Below are 22,950 nucleotides of genomic sequence, written 5' to 3'. Positions count from 1 at the left end.
ACCCCAGGTAGCCATGGTGTGGTTTTGTCATTGGTTCCTGTTCAGGGTTGGGTAGGAAGAAAATCATTTTGATTTCAGTTTCAGTGGTTGTAATTTACTACGGTATTAGTGGATAATGGCTCAGCCTAATAAAATAGTGGAGGGATTAAAATTTTTGTATGAGGAGGGTAGGGAGGATTTGTTACAGGCAGGTGTTTTAGAGTAGGCTTGGGTGGGTATTAAACACCCTAAGAGGGCGTCAGCTGAAGGGGTTGCTGCAGCAGTTTTAGTGTACACATCGCCTGTTGAAAGAGGGAGAAAATACTGTCAGAAGAGCACGTTGGGTAGATGAGCATGTTCCTCATCTGAACCGGCAGTTGTCGGTGATCAATTTGGTATTGGGTGTTGTTGTTCCATTTTTAAGGGAACGCGTTATTATTTCGCGTGGGGGGCTCGTTTTGCCTCGCCGCATGGGAATGTCAGCACGGTGGAGGCAGAGGTGTTTAGGCCGCCAATGTGGTGAGTCATGCAAGCCGCTGGGGGCTTGTGTTTCGAGTGTGCATGTGTGTCGGGTTGGGGTCAGCGTAACAGAGGAAGGATTGCTGGAAGTGCACACACAGGAGTCAGGGCAGGCTGCTAGGCCACTTGACATTTCAAGATAGCCGCCCCCACTAATTCTTTCAAATGGTCATTGTAATTGACTCACAGGAAGATTCGGATATTCTGGGGTGGAGAGGTGGCTACATAGTCAGGCAAGAGTTTTTTCAACAGGATCAAGCAAATTTTAGCAAGGATCATCCTAATGTGCAAATGGTGCATTGATTGCTTAGTCCTATGATTTATGAGGTGCAGAGATGGCAGGCTGACAACAATACTATGTGGCCAGCACAGTTGTCCTTTGACTGTGAGCAGTATGTAGTACAGAATTTAGATTTCTATGCAGGGGAGTCTAATTTTGTGGACACTTTACAGAGTGAAGGACATCATTTGCATGTTCGTCAGGTTTTTGGTTAGGCACAGACCAGGGCGGCTGGAGGTAATTTGAGGTGTGACAGCTCCTTTGGGCTTAGCGGCTCAAGGGATAGAGCCATGCCAACTTGTCCCAAGGAGAGTATGGCGATAGTGTATTTCCCAGCGAGGGATGGGGCACCCTTGATAGGCCAGTTAGAAGAGAAAGTTGTTTCCAGAGCGAACAGCCTGGCTCTGAGGGCGTTGCCTGGTGGATCTTTGGATTCAGGAGGCAGACAGATTCTTGAGCAACCATCTACCAGTTGGGGCGCTGACGTTCTTGATACTGTTTTCAATTTACAGGATGATTTGATTGACTATGAAGATGATCAAGATATGGCGGATGGTGAAATCTGGGAGGAAATGGGGAACGCAATGTAGGGGAAAAGCCTAAAAGCAATGTTGGGATGTTATCTAATGGAGGAAGGGGTATTGGTGTTTCACAGGATTTGCTTCCCAGGACAGTCCATCGCGTTTGAAGAGGAGGAAGAGAATGGCAGGCACCTTCAGGCGGTTTTGTTTCTAAAGGTGAGAAACTGGGTCAATGGGGTGTGAGTGGGGATGGAGAAACAAAAGAGGTAATTCGGTTGGTCTCAGTAGCTGTGGGGAATAGCCCTAGTGCACCAGTGTCAAAAGGTTTGGTGAGTTTTGGTGGTAAGGATATTTCTATTCAGACTAAGCAGACAGTGAAAAGCGTGACAGGGCTGTCAATGGGGACCCCTGTACTGCCCATGCAAGTCCATAGGCAGTGCAAGGGCCCTCGCGGGGCCCCCTGCACCCTGTCTCTGCCAGGTTTTACAAGGCAGTGAAACCGCCATGTAAAAGCTGGCAGAGAGGGGGGTCGTAATCCCCAAGGTGGCGGTGCATGCAGCACTGCCCCGGCGGAATCGGACCGCCAGTTCCTCCAGTGGTCCGTGGCCGAACCACCATGGCCATAATGTGGTGGTCTGACTGCCGCCAAAGTGGTTGGACCACCGCTTTGGCGGCAGTCAGACCGCCACTGCAAGTCTGGCAGTCCTAGGACCGCCAGACTTGTAGTGAGGGCCTAGGTGTTTCTGAACTAGCAAAAAAGTGAGCCAGATATGAAAAGCGCTGGAAAACCAGACAGTTCCAGAATGTTGTCTGCAGGTAACTCTTATAGTATTGTAAACATGTAGGTTCTAGACTGTTGGCGCTAACATCCAACCTTCCTTGAAACCTCTGCAATTTCACCTTTTAGGTTTATTTTATCATAAATTGGATAAAGTTCCATGGGCTTTTTAATAATAATGACTTGTTTTGGCAATGAGATGATATGACAAAAATCATGGATGTTCAATCTGCATTACTCTTTGTCTCCCCATCCATGGGTGGGTGTGAATGAGAAAGTGTGCAGAACTAGACTGCAGAGTCACTGTCACCTCTGCTATCAGGTCTGATTTCGACATTGGTGAAACTATCAAAAATGCAGAAAGACCAGCAGTCTGCATTAGGGTGGCAGATCTGTCACCATTTCTTTTGGAAATATTTTATTTTAATTTTACGTTAAGATAACATTGTCAGACAAAACAAGTACAGGGTTACTTGCAGGCTGCCTCCATACTCCACCACCTTGAGTTTACATGTTGCACATACAGTTCGTTAAGGCGAATTTTTCCGCTGCATGCTAAGGTCAAAGATAACCAGGTGTCCTTTTTAGGTTTCGCCTGAACAGTGCTTGTGCTGTGCTTGTGAAATGTGTTTTATTTAATATGTCTTAAAAGGTACTTGCATCCTTCCTTCTTTTCTTATTGGTCCATGTGCTTCTCACTTTATTTTTCCTCCTTTTCATTGGTTGTAGACATTCTATTTCCTGTTGTTCCATGTGTCTTTCTGTTATCAGTCTCTGTGGCCCGAGTACTCATTCTTATCCAGAACTTGTTGCTTTAAAGGGCAGAACTACTTTAATTTGCTTACTGCACACACAGCATTCATTATTTACCTGTTATTATCGTCCCCTGGCTGCATGCATTTAAAGCATGCTTTCAAACAGCATTTTGTTGCCTTTCTACAAGAAATGCACATATTTAACCGCTTCTGTGCCGCGGACATAACGGTTACATCCCGCGGCACAGTGCCCATGTGCTGAGGACGTAACCATTACGTCCTCAGCACTGAGCTCAGAGGGAGCGCTAGCGCTCCCTCTTTGGGCTTCCCTCCCACCCCCCCAAGGCAGGGATGGAAGAGGAAGCCCTTCCCCTTCTACCACCAGCCCCCCTTAATGACGTCAGCACGCGATCGTGCGCTGACATCATTACAGGGTGCCGGTCACACTGGAAGCCATTTGCTTCCAGTGTGATTAGGAGAAAGAGGTGAGTTTCTCCTCTGGCGGGTGGGGGCGTTGTAAACAAAGAGGCACCAGGGGAAAGGAAAGGGTTTTCCTTTCCCTCGGTGTCTCTTTGAGCATCCCTGCTGCCCGATCGCATTGCGATCGGGCAGCAGGAATGCCCACTAGAAGCCAGGGATTTTTTGTTTTTTTTTGTTTTATTGTGCTGTGTGTGTCAGAAGCGGCCCCTTGGGCAAGGGTCACTCCCATTTGGGGGGCATGTTTGTTGTGGCCATTTCTGCCCCCCTAGGGGGCAGATCGGCCTATTATTTTTAGGTTGATCTGACCCAAGGGGGGCAGAAACCACTAGACACCAGGGAATTATGATTTTTTTCATATTGCTCGATTTTGTTGTTTGGGAGCGGCCCCTTGGGCAAGGGTCGCTCCCATTTTGGGGGCATGTTACCTGTGGCCATTTCTGCCCCCCTTGGGGGCAGATCAGCCTATTATTTTTAGACTGATCTGCCCCAAGGGGGGCAGAAACCACTAGAATGCCAGGGATTTTTTAATATGTTTATTTATGTGGGGGGTGTCCCCTTCGGCAAGGGGTGCCCTCCCAATGGGGGCATTGAACTGTTGGCCATTTCTGCCCCCCTTGGGGGCAGATGGGCCTATTTTGTTTAGGCCCATCTGCCCCCAAGGGGGGCAGAAGCCACTTAGACACCAGAGATAGTGTGTGTGTGTTAGTGGAGGCAGGACAGTCCCTTGGGCAAGTGTCACCCCCCTTTGGGGCACATGTACCAAGGCCATTTCTGCCCCCCTGGGGGACAGATCCGCCTATTATTTTTTAGGCTGATCTGCCCCTAAGGGGAGCAGAAACCACTAGAACGCCAGGGATTTTTTTTTTATATGTTTATTTATGTGGGGGTGCATCCCCTTGGGCAAGGGGCGCCCCCCCAAGGGGGGTAGAAGCCCCTTAGACACCAGGGATAGTGTGTGTTAGTGGATAGGGGTGGCCCCTTGGGCAAGGGTCGCCCCCCCTTTGGAGTCACGTGTACCAAGGCCATTTCTGCCCCCCTTGGGGACAGATTGGCCTATTATTCTTAGGTTGATCTGCCCCCTAGGGGGGCAGAAACCACTAGAATGCCAGGGATTTTTTAATATGTTTATTTATGTGGGGAGGCGTCCCCTTGGGCAAGGGGGGCATTGAAATGGTGGCCATTTCTGCCCCCCTTGGGGGCAGTTGGCCTATTTTGTTTTTAGGCCCATTGTCCTCAAGGGGGCAGAAGCCACTTAGGCACCAGGGATAGTGTGTGTGTTTTTTGTTTGTTTGGGGGGGGTGGCCCCTTGGGCAAGGGTCACCTCCTGTGGGGACACACAACTAAAGGTATTTTCTGCCCTCCTTGGGGCAGATAGGCCTATTTTTCAGTAGGCCCATCTGCCCCTATGGCAGAATCCACTTAGGCACCAATTTCTAAATGCTTGATGGTGGGATGTTTGTCAACTGACGAAGTATTTGCATTTGTGATCATTTTGTTTCCTCCTTTTTGTTCTAGTTCAAAGCTTTTGCTTTCTTTGCTGTAGCTCCTTGCGGTTTTGGTGGTGGTTGACCTGTGGTTTGCATAGTTGCATGTTTTAGGTAAGTAAAAACAAATTACTCCAAAGGAGTATTGTTGCCATGCATGAATGGTATGTTTGTAGGTGGTGTACTAAATGCAGGTTTGTGTGAAATTGTCCTTAGATTTGTGCACAATGATATTTGTGTAGTCTTATTTCTAATTTGCTTTTCTTTCTTTCTTTTTAGTGGGATATCATTGGTGATTGCTGTGTCTGTGCAGAGTAGTTGCTGGTGATTCAAGCTTTTTCAGGCAAGTGAGTGGTATAGTTTTTGAGTTTATAACTCTTACTAATAAAGCTACACTTTATTACTTATCTTACACAGTGCTGGTTGTTGGTGGTGCATTTGTCCAGTTAATTTTCGTAGGAAAGATCATGGCTAGCCGCAGGATGACCGCTCAGCAGGTGGTTGGTATGCTTTTTGAGTCATTGTCTGATCATGATTATGAGACGGACTCTGCCTCTGAGGCAGAGGAGAAAGTGAGAGATTCTGGCAGTGAAGTTTCTGTCGGAGAGGAATCTTCTGTTGAGGAAGCCACACTCAGTGCAGATGAAGTGCCTGTTTTAGAGGAGGACACTGATGTGCAATTAATGCAGCAACCTGGGGCTGAAAGGTTTCCCATTAGAAGACCTGAACTCTGGGTTGCCCCAAACATGGAGCAGCCAGAGTTGCCTGCCTTTACTGGTCTCCCGTTGTGTAGAGTCAATACAGATAACTTTTTGCCTGTCAATTTCTTTGAGTTATTTGTGGATGATGTGTTTTTGGAAGAGATTGTTGAGCAGACTAATTTGTATGCGGAGCAGTATTTGAGGGACAACGCTGCTAGACTTAGGCCACACTCTAGAGCTACCCAGTAGATTCCCACAAATTTGGAGGAGATGAAAGGTTTTTTGGGTTTGACTCTTTTGATGGGGTTGATAAGGAAGCCGTCACTGGCTTCTTATTGGTCTACTAGTACCTTGATGGCAACAGCTATATTTCCTGCAACCATGAGTCGTAATCGGTATTTGCTTTTTCTTAGGATGCTGCATTTTATTGACAATGCATTAGCCTTGCCACAAGATCACCCTGATTCTGACTGTCTTTTTAAGATTAGGCATGTCCTTGATCATTTTGTAGATCGTTTTTCAGAGGTCTATGTTCCAGGCAAAGAAATAGCTGTGGACGAGTCTTTGGTCCTCTTCAAGGGTCGTTTGGTTTTTAGGCAATACATTCCTAGCAAGAGGGTACGATATGGAATTAAATTGTATATGCTGTCTGAAAGTAGTACAGGATATGTGTATAATTTCCATGTCTACACTGGTAGGGATTCCAGTATTGAGCCCCCTGGTTGTCCTCCCACTTTTGGAGTTACTGAGAAAATTGTGTGGGAATTTGGTAGACGACTGTTCAACAAAGGTCACCATTTATACGTAGATAACTTCTACACTGGAGTGCAGTTTTTCTAGGAATTGTTTAGAGTGCACACTGTTGCTTGCGGCACAATTCATTGTAACCGGAAAGGCTATCCAAGGGAGCTTGTCTGTAAAAAACTTGAGAGGGGACAGTGCAGTGCCTTGCGGAATGATGAGCTGCTAGCTTTGAAATTTTCAGACAGGAGGGATGTCTACATGCTAAGTACCATCCAAGATGAGAGTATTTCCCCCGTTACTGTTTGGGGACAGGTTGCTGAAGTGTGCAAACTTGTGTGCATTTTAGATTATAATAAGCACATGGGAGGTGTAGACAGAGTTGATCAAAGGTTGGAACCTTATACTGCTATTCATAAGTTTTACGTTTGGTATAAGAAGTTAGCAATTCACCTCTTCAACTTAGCAACTTTTAATGCTTTTATTGTGTTTAAGGATAGGTCTCCAGAGTCAAATATGACATTTGTGAAATTTCAGGAGTCAGTGAAAGAGAGCCTTATTGTGGTGGAACAGGCCGAAGTTCCTAGAGAAGCAGTGGTGGAGGATGTGGCTAAATTGAAAGATCCCCACTTTGCTGAGCACATTCCTCCCACACCCAAAAAAGACTTCCAGCTATGAAATGTAGAGTGTGTTTTCGAAGAGGTATCTAGAGGGAGACTCAAATGTACTCCCCAGATTGTCCTTTAAAGCCTGGGCTGTGTGTGTGGGTGGTTGTTTTAAGAATTACCACACCCAGAAGAATTACTGGGAAAAAACCATGAGTGTAAACTGCTGTTTTGTATTTTCATGTGTTCAGTTTCGTGGTTGGCATTTCTGTCATGTACTTAGTTAGAGCTTTTGTGTTCGTCGTTTTGTAATTATTTCTAATTAGTTAGTGGTTTCTTTGTTTAAAAATAAATAAATAAAGTGATGCCATTGTGTGTGTAGTGGCGCTTGGCTGACGGTGTACATATTGACTTGCTGTTGGCTACTGCAACACACTGCCAGCTAAACACCAGTCCACACACTCCCATCAGCTGGTGTGATTGCTGGTGTGATTGCTGTATCAGGCATGTGGGCGTATGTAAGTGATGGGCCCTTGAGTGGCGCTATCTGTCAATGCGAGTGTTGTAATGTGCTGGGCCCGTGGCTGGCGGCGTGAATGGTCTTGTGCATGTCATGTATGAAAGGTGTGTGAATGGACTGTAAAGCGGTTGGTGCCTTGCCGTGGCTTTACAGCTCACGAGCTGTGAGTCATTGGTTCAGTTTTTTGGCCTTTCAGTTATTAACAGTGCATTTCATTTTTGTGAAATCTCTTGTTAATAAAATGTGATCCACTGAACCATCACTCACCCTCGTGCCAAATCCAACCAGTATGTGTGGTAAAAATGAAAAAACCTGCTACGCTGTAATCAAGCAACGCAGCACACCTGTGACACGCTAGGTGCCTCGGTGGGACCCCGATAATGAAGCATGCCACCAACTTAGCTGGTGGGTGAGGGGTCTTTTTAACATAACCTAAGTGCATTTCTTTTCACAATTTTAGTGTTTGGGACATCACATAAGTATGTGGACACACCAAAATGATCTATTGCAAAACTACCTGTGTTTGGGGGGGGCACCTATGGTTTTGGTCCCGGTGCGGCCTTTATCTAGGGAAACCTACCAAACCCAGACATGTTTTATAAATAGACACCCCAAGGAGACCCAGACTCCTCGGCAAACCTCAAAATCTGCATAAAAAATCATATTTTCCTCACTTTTCTTTGTAGGATCACCTCTGCAGCACAAATGTCCTACCACCAAGTGTTCCCCTCAGTCCCCCAAGTAAAATGTTCCCTCACTTGCAGGGGTCCCCAAAGCAGAGTAAGCCTAAAAGATGTATTAAAGAAAAATATGTGCGTATCAACTCGCTGTTCTATCCCCTCAAACTCTACAAGTTTTTGGCCCTTTTCTGTTGCAGGCACCTGGCCCACCCCCACAAGTGAGGTACCATTTTTATCGGGAGACTTGGGGGAACGCTGGGTGGAAGGAAATTTGTGGCTCCTCTTAGATTCCAGAACTTTCTGTCACTGAAATGAGAGGAAAAAGTGATTTTTTGGCCACATTTTGAGGTTTGCAAAGAATTCTGGGTAACAGAACCTGATCAGAGCCCCACAAGTCACCCCATCTTGGATTCCCCTAGGTGTCTACTTTTTACAAATGTGCTGGTTTGCTAGGTTCCCCAGGTGCCGGCTGAGTTAGAGGCCAAAATCCACAGGTAGGCAGTTTGTAAAAAAAACCTCTGTTTTCTGTGGAAAAAAGTGATGTGTCCATGTTGTGTTTTGGGGCATCTCCTTTCGTGGGCGCTAGGCCTACCCACACAAGTGAGATACCATTTTTATCGGGAGACTTGGGGGAACGCTAGGTGGAAGGAAATTTGTGGCTCCTCTCAGATTCCAGAACTTTCTGTCACCGAAATGAGAGGAAAAAGTGTTTTTTTGGCCATATTTTGAGGTTTGCAAAGGATTCTGGGTAACAGAACCTGGTCAGAGCCCCACATGTGACCCCGTCTTGGATTTCCCTAGGTATCTAGTTTTTAAAAATGCGCTGGTTTGCTAGGTTTCCCTCAGGTGCCGGCTGAGCTAGAGGCCAAAATCCACAGGTAGGCACGTTGGAAAAAACACCTCTGTTTTCTGTGGAAAAATGTGATGTGTCCACAGTGGGTTTTGGGGCATTTCCTTTTGCGGGCGCTAGGCTTACCCCCACAAGTGAGGGACCATTTTTATCGGGAAACTTGGGGGAACGATGGGTGGAAGGAAATTTTCTGGCTCCTCTCAGATTCCAGAACTTTCTGTCACCGAAATGAGAGGAAAAAGTGTTTTTTTGTCAAAATTTTGAGGCTTGCAAAGGATTCTGGGTAACAGAACCTGGTCAGAGCCCCACAAGTCACCCCATCTTGGATTACCCTAGGTGTCTAGTTTCAAGAAATGAGCAGGTTTAGTAGGTTTCCCTAAATGCTGGCTGAGCTAGAGGCCAAAATCCACAGGTAGGCAGTTTGTAAAAAACACCTCTGTTTTCTGTGGAAAAATGTGATGTGTCCATGTTGTGTTTTGGGGCATTTCGTTTCGCGGGCGCTAGGCCTACGCACACAAGTGAGGTACCATTTTTATCAGGAGACGTGGGGGAACACAGAATAGCACAACAAGTGTTATTGCCCCTTGTCTTTCTCTACATTTTGTCCTTCCAAATGTAAGACATTGTGTAAAAAAGACGTCTATTTGAGAAATGCCCTGTAATTCACATGCTAGTATGGGCACCCCGAAATTCAGATATATGCAAATAACCACTGCTTCTCAACACCTCATCTTGTGGCCATTTTGAAAATACAAAGTTTTTTTTTATACCTATTTTTCACTTTTTATATTTCAGCAAATGAATTGCTGTATACCCGGTATAGAATAAAAACCCATTGCAAGGTGCAGCTCATTTATTGGCTCTGGGTAGCTAGGGTTCTTGATGAACCTACAAGCCCTATATATCCCCGCAACCAGAAGAGTCCAGCTGACGTAAGAGTATATTTCTTTCAAAAATCTGACATCGCAGGAAAAAGTTACAGAGTAAAACGTGGAGAAATTGCTGTTTTTTCACCTCAATTTCAATATATTTTTATTTCAGCTGTTATTTTCTGTAGGAAACACTTGTAGGGTCTACACAAATTACCCCTTGCTGAATTCAGTATGTTGTCTACTTTTCAGAAATGTTTAGCTTTCTGGGATCCAGCATTGGTTGCTTACCCATTTTGGTCACTAACTGGAGCGTGGCTGAAAGCACAAAAAATATAAAAAATGGGGTATGTCCTAGTAAAATGTCAAAATTATATTGAAAAATTGGGTTTTCTAATTCAAGTCTGCCTGTTCCTGAAAGCTGTGAAGATGGTGATCTTACCATCGCAAACCTTTTGTTGATGCCATTTTTCAGGGAAAAAACCACGAGCCACCTTCTGCAGCCCTTTTTTCCCATTGTTTTGAAAAAAACAAAATTTTCACTGTATTTTGTCTAATTTCTTGGTCTCCTTCAGGGGAGCCCACAAAGTCTGGGCACCTCTAGAATCCCTAGAATGTTGGAAAAAAAGGACGCAAATTTGGCGTGGGTAGCTTATGTGAACAAAACGTTATGAGGGCCTAAGCGCAAACTGCCCGAAATAGCCAAAAAAAGGCTCGGCACAGGAGGGGAAAAGGCCTGGCAGCAAAAGGGTTAAAGCTTCCTTTCAGACATCTGTTTCTTGGCTTTCTCAGACAACTTTTTTTTAAAAAAAATATAATTGTTCTCTTTCAGCCAAACCCCTTTGAAACTAATGTTTGCCTGCTTACCTTTGAAGATAACTCCTTTTAATTAATATTCGCACGGCTGCACGCATTTAAAGCGTACCACATTACACCTCGAACAGTTATCAGTTAGGACACCACTTGGGTAGAAAAATAATTAGATTCCCACTCCTTTCTGACCCTGCCTATAACTGAAAACATCAGCACCTCAGCAGGCCTTCCTTATGGCTTGAATAGCACTGGTACGTGTGGCTGCTGCACCGTCACTATAGAGAACTGTCTACTTTAAAATATTTTTCTTGGTGTCTTGTGACCAACTTTCAAACTGTGTTGGCGAACTTCTGAATTGGCGGAAAGCCTGGTTAATCTAACTGTAACTGAGTACTGAAGAGCCGACGGTGGGAACGTGTATGTGCCAAACTTTCACTCTGTCCTTCCCTACCCTCAGCCGTCCCACATAAGGCAGCATTGAGCATTTAGATATTAAAGACACTGATCTCTTTCAGAAAAATGTTTTATGCAACAACTGGCAAACACATTCTGATGACGGGCAACATTTTAGTAACAGGGCTGATGCGGTATTCTGACCCTCTGCATTCCAGGGTGATTTCAACCCTGACGTGGCGGTGGAATGCTGAGGACAGAGAGTGGAGAGCAGCGAGAGCGGTAGTTGGTGGCTCTGTGTTATGGCTGAGTTTTATCATATTGTTACTTAGCAGCAATAAACAAGTATCCTGTGTTTCCTGAGCCTCGGATTTAGTTTCCTTCACTGGCAACGAGGTGGGATTAGAGTTGAAGCTCAACATAACCGTGGAAGGAGTGCTTTTCAAAAGATTTGATTCCACCAGATGACTGCATTTTTTAAACCGACTTGTTGATGGTATGTTCGATTAGACTTTCAGCTCTCTGGGAGGCTTAACTTTTCTTTCACGCTTCACTGACTATATTGATTCAGGCCTCATTATCTCTTCATGGTTGATTGGCTGTCTGTTTGTTTACATTCAACCTGTCTGGAGTGTCTCCATGGTAACCAAACAACTCGGACTCTCTCACAGCTGACTCCTGATGAATGTTTTTTTTTTAAGACTGAATGACATTTATATTTAACTCTTTGCTGGGCTTTCTCCCTGTCAATTACAGGTGCATATTTTTTTTTCTCTTTTTCCCTTTTCTTCTCAAACATTCGGCATTAAGAGAGAACGAAAATAAACAGTGGGAAACTATACTGAGAAATAAATACTGAGAGACTTCAATGAGTAATATCCTCATATGTTGATGAGACTTCCATGCCGCTGCCCAATTTTCTACGTTGCTAGAATACTGTTTTTTTTTTTTTTTTTTGTCCCACTGGATTATACAAAGAACTCTGCCTGCTCTTTCTTCTTGGTGTCCTACGGTGCTTCAATACTCACCTCATTTTTTATGTAGAAAGGATTCTACCCGAGTGCGCAAGTCCTTACTTGCTTCGTCATGGATCGTCACCATCTCTGGTTTTAAGGATCTCGCTGAGGTGCACCTTTTTCTTCCCCAAAGTGCACAACTTTCTAGCACGTGACTGCCGCACTTGAACTATTAACTTCAATTGGCATCTGTTATGTACATTGTAAACCTTTGTAATCTGTTTCGTTATTAGTACCTCCTGCAACTAGTACATATTTTCCTCATTATGCAGAACATACCAGCACCTCAATTTTTCCTCTCATCTCCTGGGGAGCCGCCCATTAAATGGGCTAAGTGGAAAAAAGTTTTTGAACGGTATACAAAGGTTTGTGGAACCTCCTTGAGTGCTGACAGAAGAATGGCCCTGTTGCTTCACTGTCTAGGCTCAGAGGGGCAAGAGGTGTTTGACCATTTGCCCGACATTCCTGACAGTGAGGCAATCGATCTTAATGAATATGAAACTTGTATACGCAAGTTGGATATCCATTATCTTCCCAAGGTCAGCACAGTTTTAGAGCGTTACTACTTTGTGAAGCGTTTGCAAAGAGAAGGTGAATGCATTGAAAATTATGTTACTGATCTTCGTCGTCTTGCTTCTTCCTGTAAGTTTGGAGTTCTTACAGACGAGAGAATCAGGGATCAATTTATGTTGGGGTGTCACATTGAAAAAATACGGGAGGAGCTATGGCTTAGAGATGATCCTCCTCTTGAAGAAGTGCTGGTTATTGCTAAAAAAATCGAACATTCCTTAAAATGTGTAGATGCAATCAAGAGTGATGTCTCCAATCAGGTGTGTGTGGTTTTGAAAAACACTGGTAACTCTGGGTGTTAAACAGAGATATAACAAAGGACCTACTAAAGATAAGAGATGCTTCAGGTGTGACAGGTTGGGCCACTTTGCAAATGATAAGAGCTGTCCTGCTATTAATGCAACATGTACTTTTTGTAAGAAACGGGGTCACTTCTTCTCAGTTTGCAAGCTAAGAAAGTCTAAACAATCGGTATATGAAATTAACACCCAATATGGTGGAGGAGTGTCCCCTACGGATTTTGACTGTGGGCAAATTATCTTGCAAATAGAAATTGGCAAATGTGTTGGTCCCCTGGATTTAATTCAGGCTGATGGCAAAAGAACCAAAGTTTTATTTGATTCTGGTGCCAAAATCACGATTATTTCGAATGATTTTTTCCACCTTCAGCTAAAAGACACGGTTGTGTTACTAAAGCCTGATATTAAACCACGCGCCTATGGAGGTGAGCTTATACCATTACATGGTTACTTCATAGGCTCAATTGAATATAAGGATCGCCACATCTCTGGTAAGATTTATGTGTCAAAGAAGGGCGAGAGCATTGTTAGTTGGTGGCACCAAAGAGATTTAGGAATTATGTTAGATCCCACTCTGGATAATCCCATTGTGTTGAAAGAATTAACCCCTGTCAACGCAGATACACAGCAAACAGATTTGGACTTACAACAAGCCCTACGTTCTGAATTTCCCAAGGTTTTCAAATGTGAACTGGGTTGCTTAAAGGGTTATAAACGCAAAATTAAAATGTGTCCAGGTTCTGTGCCGGTTTGTAGCAAGGTAAGGAGTTTTCTGGTGAACTTACGAGAGGAGGTTCAGACGGAACTACACAAACTCAGAGATCAGGGTATCATTGAGGAAGTGGAAAGTACTGATTGGTTGGCCCCTGTGGTTACTGCTAGAAAACCCACTGGATCTCTTAGATTATGCATTGACCTTAGACAGCTCAATAGGTGTGTAGTGGTTGACAAGTACCCTCTACACAATATTTCTCAACTGCTCATGATGTTGGGGGATGCCAAGGTACTCAGCACCATTGACTTGGCATCTGCCTATCATCAGGTTCAACTTGATGAAGAGTCTATGGATCTCACTGCCTTCATCACCCCTTTTGGCACATTCAGATACACTCGCCTCCCTTTTGGCCTAATTTCAGCTGCCTCGGTATTTCAAAGGGTCATGGAAAAAGGGCTGGCAACCCTAGAAGGGGTTTGTGTTTACCAAGATGACATATTGGTACATGGCAGTAACAGGAATGAACACGATGCAAGAGTTCATCAGGTTTTGAGGAGGTTATATGACCACAATTTAACTGTTAAATTTGAGAAGTGCAAATTTGGCATGGAAACCATTGACTACCTTGGCCACACTATAACGGGTGAAGGGGTCATACCCAAAGCAGATTTGTTTAACACTATTCAAAACATGGTTTCCCCCACCTCCAAAGAAGAGCGTTTTCTGGGGATGGTGGAATACTATCATAAATTTGTCAAGAATTTTTTTTTATAATATGAGGGGTTTATTGCGAAAGAGAACAAACTTTCTACGGAGTGAGGAGTGTGAGAAGGAATTTAAAGTGATCAAGAAGAAGTTAGCATGGCCCCTAAACTTAAGAATTTTGATCCAAAGAAGAAATCCATAATTACTACGGATGCCAGCCTAAAGGGCCTGGGCGCGGTCTTACAGCAAGATGGGTGTGGTCAAGACAACACCATTATGTTTCTGTCTAGAAGTCTTAAAGGTGCTGAATCTAGATATTCAGTGATGAAAAAGAAGCCCTCACAGTACATTGGGCTATTAAGAAACTCAAAACATTTCTATGGGGCACAGAATTCATAATTAAGACTGATCACGAACCTTTGTGTGATGCTTTCCATAAGAGAGGCATTGATTCCATACCTTCTAGGATATCCTGATGGGTGATTGACTTGCAAGAGGATAACTTTGAAGTGCGATACATTCCTGGTGTGGAAAATGTGGTTGCTGATACCTTGTCCAGGTTAGTGGATGAAAGCAAGAGCAATGACACTATTGAAAACCAGTTTGATATGTGTGAACTTGACCAGTTTGATGTCAACCCTGACGTGGCGGTGGAATGCTGAGGACAGAGAGTGGAGAGCAGCGAGAGCAGTAGTTGATGGCTCTGTGTTATGGCTGAGCTTTATTATATTGTTACTTAGCAGCAATAAACAAGTATCCTGTGTTTCCTGAGCCTCGGACTCACTTTCCTTCAGCTGCACTTTCATGTGGGCTTTAAACAAGTCTCTTGCCCTTTGAGTTCCTTGCCCTGTGATGTCACCGGCCCTCGCGCTGAGAGGAGTTCTATCCCTGTGTTCACGACTGCTCTTCTCTTATAATGTTGCTGTCTGCAGCTGTCCACAAAATAATGAGGGCAGGATCACATCTCCTACAGAGAACTAACGTAAAGGTCTCCTTTTACCTACATCTGCTCACGAATGAAGGTCAAAGAACTTCCTTTCTTTCCCCGATTACAGTAATTTGTCTGTGTCTAAACAGTCCGTACCGAAACTCGAACCTGTTATTGGCAAAAGCAACAAATTTCCAAAAATAAACTTTTTTTTTAAATAAAGGAAGGTTTGTGGTTCATAGCAAGCCATGTGTACGTAGGTGCGCATCTTTAATTACCCAATTGTACAACATACGTAAAACAATTCCAATACACCTGTAAATATTTACTATATGCTCATTATTATTTTCGAGGTTATGATCCTGTTAAAGTTATTTCACAAAAAATATAAAAGAAATGTGTGCAGTACAAAATTATCTGTAATACAAACCAATATACATAAGGTGCCTTTCTAAAAAAAACAACAAAAAAAAACTTTGTGTGTTTCTTTCACTTATATTACACAACTGATCAAATGCTCATTCGAACATTTTACAGTTACTCTTCATTGGTTTATCTTATCAATGGACAATAACCAAAGAACTCCATTTCATATACCTTTCTTCTTATAGTTTTTTTGTATTTACAAAAACAGCGCTCCTGGAGTAAAGGGAATCTCTCCCAGGGCATTAGGGATATTTAAAATGTGCCCCAATTTAGAAGTACGTTTCCAGTAGGTACCTTGACTTGACATACAAGGCTTTGGGGGTGGAATTGAAGCAACAACGTACAACTTAAAGGCAGCACACATAGAGAAGGCTTGAATGAGGACCATGTTGTGCAATATGAAGTTAAGCGTGATGGTGGTTCATGGCAATGATGGACCGGGGGACAGATATAAGCAGATCACAGTAAGAGACCGTAAGACCATCCACAAAGGATCTGTTTACTCACTGCTACCATCATGCAAACACGAGCCAAGGTGGGTAAAAAAACAGCTGGTAATGTGGCCTCGGATGTAAAATCCAGAGGAACATTTACGACCAGACTGACAAGAGATGCTTCCTCTGCAGGCTGAAAGTAAGCACTAAAGCCATTTGTAACAGCACTTCTATGTAGTTGTTTATCTGTAAATACATTTTATCCAGCAAAATCCCTTTCTGCACTGGTTTATCATCTGGAAGTATAAAACTACTTTACAAAATAAATAATGGATTAGTACCTTAGGGATGAAAAAACCTTGGATCCAGGTGTCTCTGTATGCCATATGAGGTAAAGCTACTGGAAGGATATCTCCATAGCGTTGAGTTTCATGGATCACAGCATTGGTGAAGGGCATACTTGCTTGATCCTCCATAACAGGTCGCCTATTCTGTCCAATCACTTGATCAATTTCCTGGTGCACTTGATCTGCACACAATAAAGGAGACGTTAGCAAGAACATATGAATATCATCTGTACTGAATAACGTAATTGTATACATTATCAGGTGAAATATGTGTTTGCTGTTATAAGGAGATGTTTAGCCACTCTCTTTTGTAGAGCCACCATGAGCAATATGATCACTATTCTTACGATTAACCTGGACTGAGTCAAAGATGAATCTCAGCTTCATCAACTATTGCTGGACATTCTACCTGTGCCAATGATGGTGCTCCATGTGATAGTTTCCTCCATCCTGTCCTGAGAGAGGACTCACCGCATTACTCATTCAAAGTACAAAAGTTCTCATCATTAGCTGATAGAAGTCCAAATCACATTGAAATATGTATTATAAACATTCTCTTTTATTATATTCATATTTGTTTACATTTCCTAAATTAGAAGATACAGCAACTTTCTGGAATGGCTCAAGAAATATAGGAAAAGGTAGACTTTTACATCGCAGAGGAGGGAACAATACATTTCCGGAAAGCACGACAGCACCACTTGACTAGAGTTTCCTTTTAGTATGAAGTGGTGTGAGACCTAGATTCCATATATTCATCTTTTTAATTTGTTGGCTAACATGGTGCGGCAGTATAAGTCAAGCAACATCCCCTTTTAAAAGTGCATCACTAGGTCGTTCAGATGCCTTTCATAATGTGCGAAAGGAATGTGGCAGGAGGAATTATACTGGAAGACTCTAGTAACTTTTATTATGTTGGTAGGTTTTAATTACATTTACTATGTACGTAGGTTTTAGAGACATTTAGAACCTGTGTAGGGATATTTGTTGTGTTTTTTGTGTTAATGGCAATTTATTTTTATGGGAGGATTCTCTGCTTATTACATTGGACAGCTTTAGCACTTTTATTGTGCAGCCAGGCTTTATGGACATGTATTTTTTTAAAGGCTTTAGAGACATGCATTATTTGGGCACAGTTTAAGGACATTTATTATGTGGGCAGGTTTTACAGCCAGTTGGGAGGCAGTTTTTAATCAGAGACGGTGGTTGCCGGTGGGCACTCACTTTGGGAAACAGAAGTTATTTTTCTGCATTAGACATTTACCCAGAGCAAGAGCGGGAAAAACACACAAATGAGAAATTAGGAGGCAGAGACAGACGGGAAAAGCCACAGAGGGAGAAAGCAGGGACCGTCAGGAGTTAGATGGATCGAAAAGACTAGTTTAACAGAAATTAGTGCATTTTTCCCAGGAAAGATTTGGCAGGTCAACCCTGCCAGCCGAAATCTACTGAAGAAATAGGCAGTAGATGATAGGACATACAGATTCTGGTGCGGAAAGCATCAACATAAGAATAACGAACTCTATTTTAATGGGTTAAACTTGTGCTGGGCACCTCATAAATTCTTATCGCAGAGCTATCGGATTTTAACAGATGCAATAACTATAACTCCCCCACCGCCCACTGATAAGGATGACCTTTGTGTTTGGGCTGTGTTTAGGGTCAATTTAGACTTGACGCCATAAGCCCTCGTAAATTGTGATTCCTGCGGCACCCTCTGTTTGCACATGGATTGCAATTATGAGTAGTCCAATGCTTATGGCAGCTGAAAATGGAAACTCCCTGTTAAATTTCAGCAGGTCCAACCAGCTGGAATTTAACTGATTGAAAAAGGGCTAGTATTTACAGATACAGGCACCAAAATCTGCAAATTATTTCTTAAGGATGTATACCTGACAAATTTTAAACCCAAGAATGTTGGATGTTATTGGGCGCGTTAAATTCCACCTGTTCCACCGGGGCAATTGTAATTAAGTCCTTGGGCCCGTATTTATACTCCGTTTGCGCCGAATTAGCGTCGTTTTTTTCGACGCAAATTCGGCGCAAAACGAACGCCATATTTATACTTTGGCGTTAGACGCGTCTAGCGCCAAAGTATGGGCAAATAGCGTCATTTTTTTGCGTGAACGCCTTCCTTGCGTTAATGAGATGCAAGGAAGGCGTTCCCGTCTAAAAAAATTACGGCGACGCAAATGCGTCGTATTTATACTCCCGGGCAAAAATCACGCCCGGGAGATGGCGGGTCAAAAAACCCTGCATTTGCGCCACTATTTAACGCCTGGGTCAGGGTAGGCGTTAAGGGGCCTGTGGGCTCAAAATGAGCCCACAGGTGCCCTCCCCTGCCCCCAGGGACCCCCCCTGCCACCCCTGCCCACCCCAGGAGGACACCCAAGGATGGAGGGACCCACCCCAGGGACATTCAGGTAAGTTCAGGTAAGTATAATTTTTTATTTTTTTAAAATAAAATTGGGTGGCATAGGGGGGCCTTATTTGTGCCCCCCTACATGCCACTATGCCCAATGACCATGCCCAGGGGACAGAAGTCCCCTGGGCATGGCCATTGGGCAAGGGGGCATGACTCCTGTCTTTACTAAGACAGGAGTCATTTAAATGGCGTCTGGGCGTCGAAAATAATGGCGCAAATCGGGTTGAGGCGCTTTTTTTGCCTCAACCTGACTTGCCCCATTTTAAGACGCCCTAACGCCATTTTCCCCCTACGCCGGCGCTGCCTGGTCTACGTGGTTTTTTTCCACGCACACCAGGCAGCGCCGGTCTGCTAGCGCCGGCTAACTCCATTCCATAAATACGGCGCCCGCATGGCGCTTCAGAATGGCGTTAGACGGCGCTAAATTTTTTGACGCTAAACTGCGTTAGCGCAGTTTAGCGTCAAAAAGTATAAATATGGGCCTTAGTACGTGAACTTGATTGTGCAATATTTAGAAAGCGGGCTGGGATTAGGAATATTTTGTGTGTAGACAAAGATAGTGGCTTGTAGTTTGTGGACAGGATATTTAGACAATTCATTCATGGATAGGGTTTAGGGACTTTTAACATGGGAGCAGCGCTCAGAGACATTTGTTATTTAGCGGTATTTATAATGTGGGCAGGGTTAAAGTGCATTCCTTATGTGGGGAGGATTTAGAGATATTTATTATGCGGCCGCCGTTTGAGGATGTTTAATATGTGGGCAGGTTAAGGGACATTTATGATCTTGGCATGCTCTAGAGATTCAAAATGAGGTCAGGCTAAGGCACTTGGCGTGAACCATGGCTTTAGGGGCATTTATAATACAGTCAGGGTTTAGCAGACTTTACCATTAGGATAGGATTTATACCATTTCATATGTGAGCAGGGTTTTCAGTCCTTTGGAATGTGGAAAGGATTAAGGGTCGTTTAGAGATAAGCATGGCTTACAGAAGTTTATTAAACTGGCAGAGTTTGGGGACACTGATTATGTTGCCTTGATCTAACTGATTGAAAAAGGGCTAGTATATTTGGTCATGGTCTCTGTATTTATTTTATTTTAGCAGCCATTAGGAACATTTATTAGGTGAGTAATATTTAAGGACATGTTTTGTGTGAGCAAGGTCTACAGATGTTTAATACTTTGACAACATTCAAAGAAATCTATTAATTGTTCAGAATGTAGGGACGTTTAGAACTTCTGTAAGAAACATTGTCACTACACATTGCTGCCACATAATGTGCTGCTAAATGACCACTAATAAATTGTGAATATGAATATGAAGTGGTTATATCCATAAAGTGGGATTGAAGCTCGGAGCAAAAACGAACTGAGATGCACAATAACAAAATCTAAGGGGCATATTTATACTTTTTGGTGCAAACTGCACTAAAGCTAAAAAAGTTTTGCACCGGCTTGCACCATTCTTGAGCGCCAGCCAAGCACCATATTTATGTAATGGTCTAAGCGAGTGCAAAGGGTAGGCTAGCGTACAAAAAAATGGCATTAGCCGGGTGGGGGTGGCGGTATGGGAGAAGGGGGTTTTGGTCCAAAAAATGACATTAGGCAGGTTAGAGTAAGAGAAAATGACTCAAAACAGCCTAGCATCATTTTCTGACGCAAAACCATCCATACCACATAACTGATGTCTAAGAAAAAAATAGGAGTCATGCCCACCACCCCAATGGCCAGCACCGGGGACCAGGGTCCCCTGGGCATGGCCATTGCACCCAGTGCCATGTGGGGGAGGGCATTTAAAGGCCCCCAATGAGACTTAAAAAATAAATAATGAAATACTTACCTGTATTTACCTATACTTACCTGGGATGGGGTCCCCTATCCTCCGCTGTCCCTCTGGTGTGGGTGGGGGTGTCCCTGGGGCATGGAGAGGGCACCTGTGGGCTTATTCCATGGTGTTCCTCCTATCTTAGAACCACCCCAATGGCCAACACAGGGGGCCAGGATCCCCTGGGCATGGCCATTGCACCCAGTGCCATGTAGGAGGACCCATTTGAGGGCCTCAATGGCACTTTAAAGAAAAATAAATTACTTACCTGTACTTACCTGGGATGGGGTACCCCATCCTCCGCTGTCCCTCTGGTGTGGGTGTGGGTGTCCCTGGGACCTGTGGAGGGCACCTGTTGGCTTATTCCATGGTGTTCCACCATGGAAATAGGCCCACAGGTCCCCTCACGCCTGCCCTGACCCAGCAGTTAAATAATGGTGCAAAGCAAGCTTTGCTCCATTATTTGACCCCTCCTCCTCCCCTTGTGTGATTTTAGCATGGAGGGGGGAAAATATGGCGCTAAGGTCATAGAGTCATCTTTTGCACAGGAGCACCTACCTTGTATCTCATTGACGCAAGGTAGGTTTCCATGTCCAAAAAATTACTTTAACTCTATAACTTTGATGCTAGACGGGTCTAGCGCCAAAGTATTAATATAGAGTTAGTTTTGCACCAAATTTGTGTGAAAACAAATGACACGAATTCGGTTCAAAAGAAGTATAAATATGCCCCTAAATTCTCCTTGAGCGGGCAATTCAGCAGCAAATCATACAGGAAAACCTAGGCCTCAGGAGGACTCATGAGAGGATAGAATGAAGACTGCTGCAGAGTCCCGAACTATCTGCCTCCCAGTGGAGCAGATGTGTGAAGCCCGCTCATGGACATGCTTTTAGCAACTTAAAAAGTAATGGCAGAAGCAACATTTATTTAAAAAAAATACATAAAAGAAATCTATATTTTAAATGAGTCTTTCTTCTAAGAGTCACAGGTTTTACAATATCTCAGTGCGGCAGATGTCCACGATCAACAGTAATTCAAATGGAGAAGAATGTAGCACAGGCACAATCAAAATTCTCACTAATTTTAAAAATGCCAGCCTCGCACACACAGCAACTCCTCATGATATTATGCAAGCTTCTGAATTATCTCACAGCAGCAGACATGAAAAATAGTAAAATCACACCCCAACAATGACAAATATTTATTGGCAAGTTAAGTGCATGGTGAAAGAGCAATATTCGAGTAAAAGTGCCACCTGATGTGCTTCGGCCACAATGTACAAAAGCAGGAACTAGGAAAGACAAAATATCAGTGTTTACAGTCGAGGGGCATTGTTGGAAAATCATACACAAGCCAAGTCATAAGTGCCCATAATTACAGAAACCCCCACATTTACTAACAGAAGGCGAGGTTAAAGGAGACAAAGGAGGGTATTATATCGAATTCAGTGCCTAATTTGTGTAAAAATAATGTGCCAGGGCTCTCCTCGGAAGGACACTGCAGCTTGCACCACACATTGCACCTGCCATGCTGCCAGTGATGGTAGCAATACAACTACTAACCACCACACTCCTACAAGTGTGACAATTCGGACATTTCCAGGCCCCCAAAATTATAAGAATCACTTAGGCAGCAAAAAGTCATTTTTAATATATATTGAATCAATAATGAATTGTTGTTGTAGTCATGTCTAAAATAGATGTCACAGGCGTGGCCAAGATTGCAGCATGAGCGGACACGTTAGTCCGAGCTCCGTCTCTCGGTCCTCTGGAATCGCCTTGCGACCTCCGATTTGGATGGCCCGTGGAGCTCCGCCGTGACGCCTGGTGTGGTGGGACACCGGGTGCCCTGAGAGAACTGGGGGCGTCTGTGGCCGGGACTGCCGTGCGCATGGGGCTGCGTGCCTTGGGCCGGCGCCTGCGGCCGGCGGCCGCAGAGGGCCGCAGTTCATGCTGCGCGGCGGGCCTGGGGACCGGCGGCCTGCTGGCTGGGCGCGGGGGCACCGTGGGAGGGGGCCACAACCTTGCGGTGAGGAGGGCCCGCGACGAGGGCCCGGTGATGAGCCAGTTGCTGGGGCCTAGGAGACGGCGGTGCCCGCCTTGCTGGGCCTTTTAGAGAGGAGACCCAGAGAAGACGGCGAGCGGGTGAGGGCGCTCTTCCTCTAGAATCGCCTTGCGACCTCCGATTTGGATGGCCCGTGGAGCTCCGCCGTGACGCCTGGTGTGGTGGGACACCGGGTGCCCTGAGAGAACTGGGGGCGTCTGCGGCCGGGACCGCCGTGCGCATGGGGCT

General features: G+C 44.4%; 1 protein-coding gene across 1 annotated transcript in view; it reads right to left on the bottom strand.

The window, feature by feature from the left end:
• LOC138293868 (cytochrome P450 2D14-like) overlaps window positions 1-22,950 on the bottom strand; it is a 298,270-nt gene that overhangs the window by 10,372 nt on the left and 264,948 nt on the right. The window contains exon 11 of the mRNA XM_069233169.1: window positions 16,404-16,590. Within this exon, the coding sequence (XP_069089270.1) occupies window positions 16,404-16,590 (187 nt within the window). The remainder of the gene's footprint in view (window positions 1-16,403; window positions 16,591-22,950) is intronic.

This window comes from Pleurodeles waltl, chromosome 4_2 (assembly GCF_031143425.1).
Source record: "Pleurodeles waltl isolate 20211129_DDA chromosome 4_2, aPleWal1.hap1.20221129, whole genome shotgun sequence".
Taxonomy (NCBI): Eukaryota; Metazoa; Chordata; class Amphibia; order Caudata; family Salamandridae; genus Pleurodeles; species Pleurodeles waltl.
The sequence above is the reverse complement of the archived record's forward strand: the minus strand, read 5'-3'. Positions and strand labels throughout refer to the sequence as shown.